Source organism: Prunus avium, chromosome 6, assembly GCF_965620075.1.
Source record: "Prunus avium chromosome 6, drPruAviu1.hap1.1, whole genome shotgun sequence".
Taxonomy (NCBI): Eukaryota; Viridiplantae; Streptophyta; class Magnoliopsida; order Rosales; family Rosaceae; genus Prunus; species Prunus avium.
The window spans coordinates 35586436-35601640 of NC_142289.1; the positions used below are offsets into that span (position 1 = coordinate 35586436).

The 15205-nt window shown below is 35.7% G+C and overlaps 3 protein-coding genes, 1 long non-coding RNA gene and 1 other non-coding gene across 6 annotated transcripts; 2 read left to right on the forward strand and 3 right to left on the reverse strand.

Annotated features, from left to right (window-relative positions):
• Positions 1-39: 39 nt before the first annotated feature.
• LOC148294115 (uncharacterized) lies at positions 40-2024 on the forward strand. Its single transcript, XR_015836588.1, has 2 exons — positions 40-341; positions 425-2024. It is a non-coding gene; the product is annotated as an uncharacterized LOC148294115 (long non-coding RNA).
• Positions 2025-2844: 820 nt separating this feature from the next.
• On the reverse strand, positions 2845-5955 carry LOC110753877 (Mitochondrial import inner membrane translocase subunit Tim17/Tim22/Tim23 family protein). Of its 2 annotated transcripts, none has more exons than XM_021954859.2 (5): positions 5828-5955; positions 5520-5719; positions 4719-4909; positions 4547-4619; positions 2845-3257 (listed from the first exon to the last, which is right to left on the reverse strand). In XM_021954859.2, the coding sequence occupies exons 2-5, from the start codon at positions 5668-5670 to the stop codon at positions 3172-3174; spliced, it is 501 nt and encodes a 166-aa protein (XP_021810551.1). In that variant the 5' UTR covers positions 5671-5719; positions 5828-5955; the 3' UTR covers positions 2845-3171. The 2 variants fall into 2 exon arrangements, with proteins under 2 accessions (XP_021810551.1, XP_088110178.1); XM_088254052.1 differs by adding an exon at positions 4366-4447 and having other exon boundaries at positions 2845-3259; positions 5520-5921.
• LOC148294116 (small nucleolar RNA snoR137) lies at positions 3458-3599 on the reverse strand. Its single transcript, XR_015836925.1, has one exon. It is a non-coding gene; the product is annotated as a small nucleolar RNA snoR137 (small nucleolar RNA).
• A 2463-nt stretch (positions 5956-8418) lies between the features above and the next one.
• LOC110753876 (Ribosomal protein S4 (RPS4A) family protein) lies at positions 8419-10567 on the forward strand. Its single transcript, XM_021954857.2, has 5 exons — positions 8419-8566; positions 8670-8747; positions 8853-9033; positions 9186-9283; positions 9873-10567. The coding sequence occupies exons 1-5, from the start codon at positions 8564-8566 to the stop codon at positions 10308-10310; spliced, it is 798 nt and encodes a 265-aa protein (XP_021810549.1). The 5' UTR covers positions 8419-8563; the 3' UTR covers positions 10311-10567.
• A 1433-nt stretch (positions 10568-12000) lies between these two features.
• Positions 12001-14353, reverse strand: LOC110753853 (ferritin-4, chloroplastic-like). The gene is made up of 8 exons (XM_021954834.2): positions 13787-14353; positions 13348-13431; positions 13183-13243; positions 12981-13068; positions 12768-12829; positions 12511-12576; positions 12356-12419; positions 12001-12268 (listed from the first exon to the last, which is right to left on the reverse strand). Exons 1-8 carry the CDS (start codon positions 14101-14103, stop codon positions 12225-12227), a joined length of 786 nt encoding a protein of 261 aa, XP_021810526.2. The 5' UTR covers positions 14104-14353; the 3' UTR covers positions 12001-12224.
• Between the last annotated feature and the right edge of the window lie 852 nt (positions 14354-15205).

Consider the following 15205-nt stretch of genomic DNA (forward strand, 5'->3'; position numbering starts at 1 on the left):
GTACATCCTCATCTCATCTCATCTGTCTCCCACCCTCATCATCCTCATCTCATCTCATCTGTCTCCCACCCTCATCTGTCTCCCGCATGCCTTCTTTTAACTTTTGTTCTTTTTTCTGCCCAGTGCCTAGCAGCTTCTTTTAAAACATCTCAAATAATTCTCTCCCAAACACCTCTCAACTCTCAAATCCGTCAGCCCTGTTCACAGATCCAAAGCATCAACTTCCTAAGCTCAAATCGAAATTCTCCCTCTATCAAACTTGTTCCTCTTCATCTCTACTATAACATGTCTAAAAATTAGCCCAATCAAAGAAATTTAGACACCTGAAATGCAGTTTTAGTGTAAGTATGTCGTTTGATTTTTTTTTTATACATATTTGAATTCTTTATACATGTCTTTATACATATTTTTTATATTATTGCAGATGTGAAATATAGATCAATTGAAGTGAAAGCTCTGCAAGATTGAAGCGGTTTAATACAACTTAAGCATAAATCAGGTTGTATTGGTTTTTTTTATTGCTTAAATTTAGTTTTTTTCCTTTGGTGGTTGTGTTTGGTTGCTTCCTGGTTGTGTTTGGTGTGGTGTGTTTATTTTGTTCATTTGTTGTCTGTCACTTTTTAGATTTAAGAGTTGCAGTAACAAAAATGGTTAGGAAACATGAATCTGGAAGTGAAAAAAGAAATAAAATGAGAAAAATAGAAAAAATGATTCAAACTCAAAAAGGAGCTCTTAATAAGTTTTTTAAAACTAGTTCTTCAATTGAAGATCCATCTGATGAATTAGTTAATGAATCACAACAACCAATTAGTCAGGAGGAAGAAATGAGAGAGAATGATACAAATGAAATGAATGTGGTTGGTGATCAATTTGAGAATGAAAATGAAACAAAACAAATAATTCATGCTTTGAATATCTATGATCCAAGAATTTGGGATAACATTGATAACAAAATAAAGGATATTTTAATAGAAAAGGGTCCTGTAAGAGAAAGTAATCTCCAGTTTCCTGTTGATGGCCTCTCTAGGCATTTTTCATATTCTTATTATACAAGAAAGTTATCAAATGGGGAGGGTCAAGATAGAAAATGGCTAGTGTACTCAAAAGATGTGGACAAAGTATATTGTTTTTGTTGTAAGTTATTTAAATCTGTGAAAGTTAGAAGTTTGTTGGCAAATGAAGGGCTTAATGCTCCCATAATTCGATGTGTAGATGTGTAGATGTGTCAAATGCTCCCATAAAGGTAGAAGAGTATTTTTTAGAATTCTTTGAGGAGTAGATTTGAACAATTAGAAATATTTGAAGGCATTTTTGGTTTTTTGTTTGATCCTAAGAATTTATTTCAAATGAATTATATTAGATTGCGTGAATGTTGTAAAAATCTTGAAGCTGCTTTAACACATAATAATGAATATGATATTAATGCTGATGATTTGTTTTCTGAATTGGAAGTGTTACAAATGTATTTACCAAAAGAGACAAAGACAGCCATTGAAGTTCTTGAGTTTGTAAAAGTTGTGGATTGTTTTCCAAATGTCTCCATTGCTTATAGAATTATACTGACTCTGCCAGTAACTGTGGCATCTGCAGAAAGAAGTTTTTCAAAATTAAAATTAATAAAATCTTATTTGCGATCAACTATGTCACAAGAAAGGTTAAATGGATTGGCAATCTTATGTATTGAAAAGAATATGTTGGAAAATATTGATTTTGAAGAGGTTATTGATGATTTTGCTTCTCAAAATGCTAGAAGATCAAGTATTTTTCAATGATTGTTTGTATTTTTAATGTTACTGCTTTTGATTTTTGATTTGTAGATGATGAAGTGGAAGTCAAAGGAGCTTTTTGTGTACAATTGAGCCGCTTGAGAATTAAGCCCTATGGAAGAGCCACTTAAAGAACTTTTGTTTTATTTTGCTGAAATTTTAGAAGCTCTATGACCCTAAATATGATTTTTGTTGTTTATGGATCATTTACTTTTGGTTTTTCTTTTGTTAGTTGAATGAAATTATTCTATTTAAGAAGCTTAGTTGTTTTCTGGGATTTTGCTCCGTATTCATAAAAAGAAAAAGGAAAAGGAATGAGCAAATTAAAAAAAAAAATTATATACTAAGGGCCTCGTTTAATTTTTGACCATGGGCCACCAAAATGTCAGGGCCGGCCCTGCATACGACTTCACCTGTCTTCGACATATTATCCTAGAGGAGAGCTTTGCTTGGTTACAGTTACTTCAGCTACTTGTTGCTGGTGACCAGTTGGATTTGGGCCACGTCGGAGAACCTTCTAATACAAGCCCAAAAGAACTTCGATGCCCATGTCTAATATTTTATTTTTTATTTTGAAGAATCGATAATATTCTAAATTACTCTAATTTATGGAGAGAAAGATTCAAACTCGGATGCCAAGAGGCGGACACATTATCATGATCCACTATTGCACCTAAAATTTAATTTGATGCTGATATTCTTTCAGAATAATTACAATAAATTTAAAAAAAAAAAATTACTTTCACGGTAGAAAGTCAATTACTTGTGCATGCAAGTGACTCTCAATTATTGATAGGGTGGATCTTCCTTGTCACGTGCTATACTATAGTGTGTTATAAACACATGTTATGTTATAACTAGTCAGTGCTTGACATTCATCCTACCATGTGATAAGGAAATTCTCACCCGAGCTTTTCCTATCAAAGACATAAATTGTCTCTACAATAACCACTTATAGAGTATTATCTTCCAATGGAAAGAAGAAATCTCAAGTTTGAATCCCCTCTCTCGTCAATCAGAGAAAAAAATTTCATTACGATTACCAGTGTAGTATTGTATTATGGTATTAATACAACAATGGCACAAGAAATTCCCTTCTACGTATTTATTTGAATCTTGCAGCAAACATTCTCTATAATCCATTCAATTTCCTCAGTTACATATCCTCTATTCAAATTATGAAACTGGAACTGCAGTCAACAGAATAACATAATACAAAATGATTGGCTTTGTAATTTAGCTGGTACATCCCTTTATAAACGGGGATAAATAATAATAACAAGGGCTGAAGTTGAATCTAAGCAAAAACATCTGTATTACTGCAGGCGAAGATGCTATTTCTCTTCTACTGATCTGTCGTACTTTCAGTCTGCAAAAATGGGGCAACATAGCAATGCCCTCAAATTCAATCATGTCTATCCAAAAACTTCTCTATCAGCACTGAAAATGCAGCAAAACCAGCACAACCAACACAGGCTGCTTGTGGACCGCCTAAAACAGCACAACAAGAAAATTGTAAGAACCTGAGACTTATATGCATCGAAGGAAATTTCACAGATAGCAGGACCATAATGAGAACAATTCCAACAAGGGTCAAATTCTTAACCTCTTGGGCCGGTATTTTTTACTCATCCTTTCACCCATGTTATACCACTTATCTTTCAGTGAGACTTAATAATTGAAAAAAATAAATACGTACCAGGAGACAGGTAACACAGTGCAACCAAAAAGTATGCATGATGCTGTTTAATACTGGCAATTTGATCTATGCTTCGGAAACTTGAACATCCCCAACCCAACAAAATTTACAGGGAGTTCACCATAAGAAGCAACATTAAGACTTACTCAATGATTGCCCTCTATACCCTGTCCACGCCAGGACAAGGAAGTGTTCAACTAATTAAAGGTAGCCAACACTCTAAATGGTTTCTGGTTTCCTATTTGCATCTTAAGGAGTGACAAAACATGATTAAGAAGCTGAATTTGGTTATAGATGTGAACTTCAGATTCTAACTATGATACCAGAGAAATTATAAAGGTATGCAACCTCTTCTTTTTAAATTATTGTAACTTATTATAAAATGGTTAAACAACAAAGGATCCATCTATAATTTATGACATTATTTAACTACTAGAATCCCTTGTAAATAAACATGATGACTAATGAATGAATTCCGTGAACAGAAGCAATCATGTAGCTTTTGAAAGTAAATGTTAAACATCAGCTCAATATTGATTGGGGAGCGGACTGTGGGACCATTTGGGGGAGGGGGGGAGGGGGGGAGTATCTGCGTTTGACTGATAGAGCTAGAACTAGGCACTAACCCCTTAGGCATCTCCAGCCAGATAATTGATGTATTCAATGGCATAAGTCTCATCCGTTTATGTTTGAAGATGTTAAATTTTTTACAAACACCATTCATCAGCTCTGTCAAAATAGCAGTTTACTTGTCTTCCCCATCCCTACATCTAAATGAAATCAGTTCAGACCAGCAACTCAAATTAACGTTCTGCCAAAGAAATGATGGGACTAATCAATTTCACCTTTCAAAGGAGAAGAAAGGGAAAGAAAGTGTGCAGGGAGAATCATATGGTGATATGCCTGAATGCAGAGTTGACAATAATCATTATATAGACAACGAAATTCCTTGGATTTATGGACTTCATCTGAAGTGTAAGATCTGTATATGTCGGTTTGAAGTTTTGTACAACAACATATCACAAATTCATATTACACTTTCAACGAAGACAAAGGGTTAACAGATCAGGGAAAAGGTTACCTTTTGCTGACAGTGCACCTCCAGTTACACATCCAGCAACAACTGTATTTGTTGTGTCATGTTTAGCTCGTGCCTGAAACAATAACGCAGAATTAGCCCCCATAGCAAAGATATTAAACCTCATCAATCACAAACAAATTAAGAGTATGAATTTTCACATATTCGGCAATACCTTTTCAACAACACACTCAGCAGCTGAGAAAACAAACCCCATAACTGCAAATGCTCTTGCAGAACTCCAACTCCTCCGGCCCATCTGCTTTGCTTGGTATATGAACTGCTGTCTGCCAGTCATTTCGTCTTGCATTAGAGGAGTGTCTAACGCCCCAAGAAGCAAGCCCATCATCAATCCAAGCCCACCACCTACAGAATTCCAACAACATTCAAAGAATTAGCCATCAGTATAATTAGATTTCAAGATCCTAATAGCCTAGATACAGCCACATCTACAACAACATACTTATGCATTTATACCATTGGTTGCTTAAGAAACAACATGGCAAATAAAACAGAATAAATTTCCAGTGACACCTGCTATTAAGTTCTGTACAAATATATGCAAAACTTCAAAGTAATTGTGTTTCACAGCCAAAATCAAACTACAACGCCAATGTAATGACCTTGTGGTAGAGTTCGCTAAATTGAGCAAACCCCAACACTCAACTCAAATGCAGATAAATGAATGCGAGGTGATGAAATCAATGAAATTTAGTTTCTTTTTCTTTTCCTTTCATAAATACAACCACATGAATTAACAAACTTGTGAACGACTAAATCTAGCACAAGAACAAGGCTACACAGAGGTGACTTTTACACATTCTGAAACCCACAACAATCTAATTCGAGACAAGAGACAAAAAAGAACATAACTTTCCCACGTTTTCTCAGAAAACAAACATAGAATGAGGGGAAAAACTCAAACCCATGTGAGAAAATCCAAAAAATGAGGGAAAGGAAAGAACTTTAGCCATACCCATAACTCCACTAACAACACTACGCACAGCACAGTTGTTCCAAATGTCTTGGCCTCGAATCTCCTCCACCGAAGGCAACCGTATAGGCTCAATTGGAGGCTTCTCTACTTCTCTTGAGACTGTAGATTCATTTTCCGTATTCGTGGCCATAGCTGTAGCTTGAATTAGCAGCCAAATCAACGAAAGCCCATATACTATTCTGTTAAAGAGAGGGTGAGGAACGCAGATGTGGATCAGTTAAAAAGGGTTTGAAGCTTCGCCGCCATAGAAGTGAGTCTCTGAAACCAGTGTAGGAAGAAAATATAACCTTGGAGTTGGTGACGAGGCTTGGGGCGCAAGAGCCTTGGGGAGCAATTTACCCGCGTGCCGTGTCTTCTTTGCAAAACGAGTTGGCTTCCTTCTAAATTTTAATGGACGAACCTACTTGCTATTTCTCCTTTTGTTTTTAGCTCTTTTTAGTTCTTTTTTACTTTCCTTCTTTAACTTTCAGGACTAAGACCATGTCCACCTCAAAAGGCTAAGGCAAGGGTTAAGAGCACCTCCACCCATGTAGGCTAAGGCAAGGCTAAAGTAAGACAAGGGCTGTCACTATTCACATGAATAGTGTCAGCCTTGCCTTAGTTGGTTCCACCCTTGGAAGGCTAGGGCAAGGGCAAGAAAAAAAAAAGATTATGCAACAAAATATAAACAATTTAGAAAGTGAATAAAATTGTTATGTATTTATAGGGAAAATATCTATAATTTTTTTGGTATTTAAAAAAAAAAAATTGAAATTTTTTTGGATTTTTTTGAATTTTTTTACTCGCTGACGTCAGCGCCTTCGGGCTGCAGCCCAGGCAAGATCTGCCCGTGGGCTTGCCCAGTTCGATGGGACCCACCATTTGCCCGGGCCATTTTTCTTCCGCTGGAGCTGCCTTGGGCTGCCTTGGGGGGCCTTTTGCCTAGTCTTGGGTAAAGGCTGGAGGTGCTCTAAAGGCAAGGCAAGAGCTGCTACTATTCATGTGAATAGTGGCAGCCTTGCCTTTTTTTGTTCCACCCCAAAAGGCAAGGGCAAGGGCAAATACTATTCATTGTACTTTATTTCCTTTTTTTTTATATACTTTAAACCATTAATTTTGGTTGCCACGTGTCCATAATTTTTAAACTTTGTTTGCATTTGCAAAAGGCTAGGGCAAGGGCAAGAAAAAAAAAAGAATATGCAACAAAATATAAACAATTTAGAAATGCAAGAAATAAAATGATTATGCAAGAAAAAAATAAATATGGAAGAAAATATAAACAACTTACAAATGTAAGAAAAAAAATGATTGCATTTTACAAATATTGGAAGGAGAAGAGTTTGTATGAGGATTTGGTGTGGAAAGTGAATAAAATTGTTGTGTATTTATAGGGAAAACATCCATAATTTTTTAGAATTTTTTTCGATTAATTTTTTTTTTTTTTTTGCTCGCTGACGTCAGCGCCCTCGGGCTGAAGCCCAGGCAAGATCTGCCCTTGGGCTTGCTCGGGCTAGTGGGACCCAGGGCTTGCCCGGGCTGATTTTCCTGCGCTGGAGGTCCATTTTGAGCTGGTGGGGCCTGTTGCCCTGGCAAAATGGGCTGCGGTGGACATGCTCTAACGACCCCTTGAAGTTTAGGTGCCTTGTGAAAATGGGCCTTAAAATTTCAATTTCATCAATTTTATAATTTTTTTAACAAATATTATAAAATTAAAAAAATTAAAAAAAATTAAAGAAAAAAAAACCTGCACCAGCAACCCCCTCTGTCCCCCAACCCCATAGCTTTCGCCATCGACCCCCTCGGACCTTGACCCAACCCCACAAAAGGAAGAAGGCCAAGCAATCTGACTGACCTAATAGAGCTCCAAATTTTCTCATCAACCTTAGACAAATCCATACCACAAAACATAAGGAAGAAGACAAGTGTTCAATAGACTTCAACTTAATAAGAAAATAAAGGTTCTGGCCTAGTAGAAAAGGGTCTTGACTTGCAGATAAGAGATCTCAAGGCATGTTTACGTATCAGTAATGGAGAAAGTAAGGAATCATAGAATTTAGGAATCGGGGAACTACTGAATCGGTATGGAAAGAATCATTCCCATTAAGCTGTGTACTAAACATATGGAATTAGCAAAAGAATGGGGTTGATTCCCATTGTTATTGTTTACCAATTTTCATATCAGAATCCAAATTAATTTGATTACTAAAATGCCCTGCACATTTTCACCACAACACATATATAATTCTCAAATTGGCTAAGGAGACCAAACTAATCTGGTAGCAAACTAGTAAGACGGTGTAAACATGAGGAATCAATATGTTGAACAAGATGAACAGCAAGAGGCCAGTTCAATGATAATGTTAATAACACCTTTGTCAAGAGCCAATTTCAAACGAAAAAATAAACTCCAATAAATATATTCTTTCACCTATGTAACTAGTAAACAATCAAATAGTCAAGGTATTTTTGGAAGTTATTAAGAGAAAACATGAATGAGAATCGTATCAACTACTCCCCCTTAGGTGATCTGATATCCAATTTTGAGGGGATGTGATTACGGATTTTGAGGTGGGGCCCACTTATTTTTTCATTCCTGATTTCAAGTAAATGCAGGGGAAGTCAGGAATGGAAATCATTCCCTTTCCTCCCATACCCATTACTGATATGTAAACATGCCAGGTTTGAACCCATAACATCTTGGTTGTGTGTATAAAAAATCTCGTCTCCTCTAGTTTAGACTATTGTTTGTACTTTAAAAAAAGGATTAAAAAAACAATTTACAAATGGATGTGGCTAAAAATGGGATGCTACTATTCTACCCTCCCAATATGTTCCACATCCAATCAGGTCCGTCCACGTTCCATCCCAGTCTGAGCACGACCACACGGAATCCTCGCTCTTTTCCTTCCCCGAACCCTAAAACCCCCTCTTTATTTCATACACCCATATAAATCTTAGCCTCTCCGCCGCTTCGTCCCTGTCTTCTTCAGCATCGCACCTCCTCCTCATTCCCACCTAGGGTTTCTGCATCTGCCTCTGCTAAAATGGTACACCCTCTTCCTTCTATCTCTCTCTGTATTTATTTTTTGTCGTATGCATCTGAAGATCTCTGTTGTGTGTATAACTGTGGGTTTATGCTTCGTGTTACAGGCTAGAGGATTGAAGAAGCATCTGAAGAGGCTCAATGCCCCAAAGCATTGGATGCTCGACAAGCTTGGGGGTGCTTTTGTAAGTAAACCCTCCCTCCCCAAATGAATAAAGAAGAAAAGTTTCATTTTTGGTCTCATTTTGATTTGGGTTTAACGTAATTTTTTGCTTCAAATCTTTGTTTAGGCTCCCAAGCCATCATCTGGGCCTCACAAATCTAGGGAATGCCTTCCACTGATCCTCATCCTGAGGAACAGGTTGAAGTATGCTCTCACATACCGTGAGGTCGTTTCCATTCTCATGCAGCGTCATATTTTGGTTGATGGCAAGGTTAGGACCGATAAGACCTACCCTTCTGGATTCATGGGTAAGTTCAACATTTTCACTAATTTAGTACGATTTTGTTACTTTGTAGATTCATTTTTCTATAATATTTAGTGTTTGAGTAGAACTATAACATGAAACAAGTGTTATCCTTGGAAATGTGCTGAAAGTTTTGTTATGTTGTTATATCTGCAGATGTTGTTTCCATCCCAAAAACAAATGAGAATTTCCGTCTGCTTTATGACACCAAGGGTCGGTTCCGGCTCCACTCAATTAGAGATGAGGAGTCTAAGGTTGGTCCTTGTATATCATCTCTCTTTAGTTTTGCGGAAATTTAATTTTGTTCTAACTTATTTAATATATATAGCCATTGTATATCAGTTTTATTAACAAATCTACCCAACATGTTTTATCTGTGAAATTGGTTTAATAGCTAAAGTGTAGAAATATACTTTTGTCAAAGAAAAATATGTTACAGTCATCTTATTTGGAAGAAAATATCAGAGATTCTACTTGGAAGAAACGCTAATATGACCATGGAAGTATTCATGTTAGTCTAACTAGTTGTCTGGAGGGCGTTAGTTTTGTGTTTCTAGTGATAGATTAAATTGCCGCCAATTGTATTGATCAGGTGCATTGGTGTTCCTGCTAACGAGTGGTACAAATAAGAAGTCTATGAGCTGCAACACTATGTTTGTTGTCTTTCTGTTAGTTGTTTCTTGTATTTAGTTTCACTTAGCTTTATGTTCATTATGCTTTTGCAATATTTATGATGTCAGTGACTTGAAGTACTTTCTGAAATGTATTTTGTTCTGTTTTATCTTATATTATTGGTTAGATAATTAACTATATCTGACCCCGCAATATGATTTTCCTGAGCAGTTCAAGCTATGCAAGGTTCGGTCAGTGCAGTTTGGGCAGAAGGGCATCCCCTATATTAACACTTATGATGGGAGAACTATTCGCTACCCTGACCCCCTCATCAAGGCCAATGACACTATCAAGCTGGACTTGGAGACAAACAAGATCACCGACTTCATTAAGTTTGATGTTGGAAATGTTGTCATGGTGACTGGTGGAAGAAACAGAGGTCGTGTTGGAGTCATTAAGAACAGGGAGAAGCATAAGGGAAGCTTTGAGACCATCCACGTTCAGGATGCCACTGGTCACGAGTTTGCTACTCGGCTTGGTAATGTGTTCACCATTGGCAAGGGTACAAAGCCTTGGGTGTCTCTTCCCAAGGGCAAAGGTATCAAGCTAACCATCCTTGAAGAGGCAAAGAAGCGACAAGCAGCCGCCCAAACAGCTGCTACTGCTTAAACAAAAGGGTGGCAACTATAGATTGTTGTTCCTATAGTTTTAGATGGTACTTAGTTGAATCAGTTAAGCAGTTTGACTCTTTTCAGCTTATGCTCAGAGGATTCTATTTTCTTTCATTTTGCGGCCCTGCTTTGTGGATTATTTAAGTTGCAATACTGGCTTGAATGTTGTTATGTTTTGTGCTGGAATGAGATATGTATCGGACCAATTTTAATTGACTTGCTGCTTATGTTATTCGGATGTTTTTGGCTTTTCAATTTTACTTGTTTTTAGCTTTTATTTTCTCATATTCACTGAAACAATTTTTCTGATGCACCAAAGCTCCATCCACACTTATTTCATCCTCCATAAAAAATAATAATCATCTAGCCAACATTTATTTATTTATTTCATTTAAAATTATAGTCCCTGTACTTCTGAACTTATTTTAGAAGTAGGAAGTTAGAATTTGCTGCTAATATTGTGATTGTCTGGCTAATGAAAAGGAAAAATGGAAGACATTAAATTATGAATTTTTTTAAAAAAATTTCAATGACCTGGGTAACTCAATTCTAAGATAATTTTAATTATCTACACTGGATGGTGTGATAATAACATTATTTATTTCTTCAAATGCTAATAAAAGGCTATTGAAAATGAGAGTAGAATATAAAGAACTCTGAATTGCAGAAGAAGTGAAAGTAAACTTTGAGAGAGATATGTAAAAAGTTAACTATGGTTATTTCTATGGATTTGTTAAGTACTAAAAATTGTGGTGATAATACACCTCGAGTTAAATTGTGAGCAAAAATATTTCCAAAAAGGTAATAGAAAAAAGTTAATTACAGGGAAATATAAAAAAGGTAAAAGCAGTGAATTAAGCCAAAAAGATAATTCCGGTGCCAGGAGTTGAACCTGGTATCTCAACCATAGTTGATTTAATGAGCTACACTGGATGGTATTGCTAATTAGGATATACTAATCTATTTATATCTTGATCAACAAGGAAAAAAAATTAAAAAAGAAAAAAGTAGCAAATAGAGTTTAGATTAGAACGTTTGCGATGCATATTTCTTTGGCTGGCACAATAGTAGCTAGGAACTGCATATACGATAACGAAACCATCTCCTAGATAGTTAATTAATATTCACTACGCTTACATTCACCTTGCTGATAGTTGTAGCAGCCACTTTCCCCAAAATTTAGTTCCAATTTTACCTGCAAATCCTACACTCATTGGACCCCTCCTCAACCAAACATCTTTCACCGTCAAATGTTTAAGTTACTCTTTCAACGATAACATTTAAAATTTCACACTTTCATATAAAATGACACATAGTCTTCAATTTATTTAAAGAGGTCATAAACTTAGAATCTTACTCTAATCCTCTATCGATTCGTGACTTAATCACACAAGTCGCTTTTAAACCGTCAATGTTTTTTTTTTCCATAGGAGCGGTTATAGTAGTGTATGGCTATGCTTAAGGTTGGCTTAAGCATTTTGAATTACTGCCAAGTGTATTTTATTTTGGAGCAGCATTTGGTATGTGTTTGATTTTCTCCTTTTTATAAGAGAGAGAAAAAAAGTTCATAACAATACGACGGTGGCCCACTTAAGATAGGTTGCTTAATTAGCAACTTCACTTATTAATCCTGTGTTTTATGGAAATGCATGAGACCCATAATAGAAATAGAACCACTAACAAAACAATTAAAAAAACTCAGGCAGCATTTTTGTCTAATAGCAGATTAATCATCAAACCAAAACAAAGATCCAGCCTACACCCTAACTTGGAAAAATTTCTAGCTCAATATTTGAACAATTACCACCTAAAAAAAACATCCCTTCAGTAAACATAATTTAAGAATACAAAGAGAACATTGAGAGCATTTGGCATAAAACGAAGAAACTATGTCTCATATTCTTGTTCTTTGTCATGCAATATCATTGAGGAGCATCTGATCAAAGTGCCAAACACCTGCAAAACAAAACCGCTTTTCAGAATTCACCAAAAATTGTTTTACAAATTTTAACATGTTCTCTCAGTTGTGTTGTCAGCCATTACCATGTCCTGCGCCTATCCTTCTCAACTGAGCTACATACTCTGAGATTTTCTTTATAGCTTCCACCTGAAATGACCCAAATGCAGTATTTTTCAGTTTTTGTCAAAATCTAACCAAGAATGAAAATGTACCAAAAAGAGCATGAAAAGTTGCATACCTGCTCAGTCAAGAACTCACTTTCCACATAATCCGCTAAATGCACATCATTGTTTTCATTGGCCATCTGTAATATCATGAATTCTATATTTCAGAAGACAATACTATATTTAACCAAGTGTCTCATACAATACTAGTATGAAAAGCTGTGATCATACGAGCCGATTCGGGACAAAATATGTACTTCGTTTTCAAAAACGGAATAAATATATAGATTTTTAAAACCGCAATCAAGAAACAGAAAAGCTAGCCATTTACTCTGTGTAATTTTAGAAGTTTCTCATTGTTCAACTTTTCCAAGGCCAGCGCAAGCTCCATTGCTGAATAAAAAAGGTGCAAACATAATAAGTGATAAAATTGAATGCCACAAGAACAGTAAGTAGCAGAAAGTATCATACGACTTGCTAAATTTTAAAATTAAATCTGAACATCAATGAGTTGCATTTGTCTCTAATATGATAAAGAACTTACCATGCAATGCCTCACCCTTTTCAGCATGATCAAACTCTGAGAAGGGCATTAGCATGGACTGCAGCTTAACTTTTCCTCCGCGTTTGTTCTGGTACATCAGAAAAGGGAAAAAAAAAAAAAAGATTTAGAGATCAAAATTCATAACAAAATGAGTTTGGAAACTCAAAAGGAGAATGTATGAAATGATATATATTGCAGACACCTGGTAGTCCATAAGCATTTCGGCATGCTGCCTTTCTTCTTCACTTGATTCTTTGAAAAACCTGTGTGTTATTGGTATCATGAACTTAAGCAATGAATTCAATCAATCAAAATATATCACTAGAATTAGGAAGAAAAAGAAAATTAAGGGTGAAAAAGAAATTACTTGGCAAGGCCCTTGAGAGCAACATTGTCTCTGTCAAAGTAGGCATACATGGCGTGGTACACATAGGAGACATTGTATTCCACACTAATTCAGAAAATAAAAGTTTGGTATCAAATTGGTCAGAACTTTAAAACAGAAGCAAGCAAGTAGAAGTTTAAAGAAGAAAAAAATGAAATCATATTTGGGTATTTCTTGTTTTCTTTGCATTATTCTGTCCAATAACCAAAACCAAACAAAAGCAGAATTGACATAAACTCTACTTAAATAAAACCCAGAACCAAGAAAAGATCAAAACTTTATATTGATTGGCATACAAGAAAGCATCAATCTTTTAGGAAAAGAACAATTCTAGTGAACATGAAGAATGGAAAAAGACCGTAAAGTTGAAGACTTTGGGGTTAATTATAAAAATGTGGACATGGGAGACTGAGAAACTTACTTGATCTGCTCATTGATGGCAGCTTCAGATTGGTCAGAGTACTTCTGGCGAGCAAGCGAAGCATGAGGGGCAGTGGGGACTAGAAGGAGCTCCTTCTTGACCTCCTCAAAGGGCTCGAACACTGCCTCCATGGTGGCTCTGTTATTAGCTTCATTTTTGGCAAATATTACCAACCGGCCTGAACTCACATTGCCATTTTTGCGACCACCCACATTGAGAAAACTGTTGCTCTTTGAGGGTCTAGCTAAAGCTTGACCATCAAGGCTTGATTTTTGTGGGGTTACAGATGAAGAAGAAGGGCTCAAAGTTAAAGACATTGTGCGCAGAGAGAGAGAGAGAGGTTGAAAGGTGTTGACGAAGAAGGTGGTGGCACGGTGGAAATTTGGAAGCCGGGTCAGGGATATTAGGTAGACGGGCAGGAGAGTCGTGGCTGTTGATGATGTCCCTCGTGGACGGTTGTGATTGCTTTAGGGGATGATCGCGTGACGGGCCGCGGTCCCCGTGAAAAAGGCGGCTGTACAAGCGTTTCTTCTAACGGTTTGGCCCGTGATTTTTGTATCGATATCTCCTGATTTATTGGAATATTTCCCTCTTTGTTTCCTCCTTTTTAATCCTTAATCAATAATTCAAATAGTTATATCACCTTTTCGTTCTAAGAAAACCATTAAATATTTCTTTTTTAAACCTCGAATGTTATCTAACATTTCAAAATTTATTTTTGAACACAATAGGAAGTCTAAACTACAATAGGGAGGAAGTTTCTCACACACATTATCAAGGTACTATTAAAGTTCGAACTTGAGACTATTGATCTGCAAGTTAGAGTCATTTTATACTCGACTAGCTCTTGTTGCCTTCAAAACTTTTAACTTAAACTTCTTCTTGGATGCTTATTTTTATAATTTACAATTTGCTTTTTATAAAAAATTGGTGAGATTAATATTTTGTTTATTTTCTTTTATTTTCTTCAAACTTCAATTTTTTTTTAAACATATTAGAATTTTAAAAAGATATTAAAGGTTTATCAAAAAGATATTTCTTTTTAACAGATTGTAATACTTATCAACGTTTGTCAATAGATTTTTTTGTTTGTTTATTTTATCATTATCTATTTTTGTTGATGGAGTTTATCATTATCTATTAAGAATTTTTATTGGATGTAGACTCTTATTTCCTTTTATTTTAGAATTATTTTATTTTAAATAAGGATAATTTTCAGTTATTTGAAAAATTAAGACTCGCAATATATGAAGTATGACTATTACTTGGACATGAACTAGCTATTATCTAGTGGTATTCTCTTTGCTTTGCTGAAAGATATTCCAATTCGAATTTTTCCCTCTTCAAGGTAAAAATAAATACTCCGAAAATAGCATTTTTAATCGTGGAAATAACATCTTTTCATTATAGAATTCAAGA

Bases quoted from the DNA above. Each gene is read 5' to 3' on its own strand.
- LOC110753877 (XM_088254052.1), bottom strand. From the start codon at position 5,670: ATGGCCACGAATACGGAAAATGAATCTACAGTCTCAAGAGAAGTAGAG. The intron at 4,910-5,519 runs GTATGGCTAAAG...GGAATTCTGTAG, and splicing joins TGTTGTTAGTGGAGTTATGG to GTGGTGGGCTTGGATTGATG. The intron at 3,260-4,365 runs TATCACCATATG...TTGTGCTGTTTT, and splicing joins GTCAACTCTGCATTCAGGCA to AGGCGGTCCACAAGCAGCCT.
- LOC110753876 (XM_021954857.2), top strand. The intron at 8,748-8,852 runs GTAAGTAAACCC...ATCTTTGTTTAG, and splicing joins ACAAGCTTGGGGGTGCTTTT to GCTCCCAAGCCATCATCTGG. The intron at 9,034-9,185 runs GTAAGTTCAACA...TTATATCTGCAG, and splicing joins CTACCCTTCTGGATTCATGG to ATGTTGTTTCCATCCCAAAA.
- LOC110753853 (XM_021954834.2), bottom strand. From the start codon at position 14,103: ATGTCTTTAACTTTGAGCCCTTCTTCTTCATCTGTAACCCCACAAAAA. The intron at 13,244-13,347 runs GTAATTTCTTTT...AATAACACACAG, and splicing joins GCTCTCAAGGGCCTTGCCAA to GTTTTTCAAAGAATCAAGTG. The intron at 12,577-12,767 runs GTAAATGGCTAG...ATGATATTACAG, and splicing joins AACTTCTAAAATTACACAGA to ATGGCCAATGAAAACAATGA.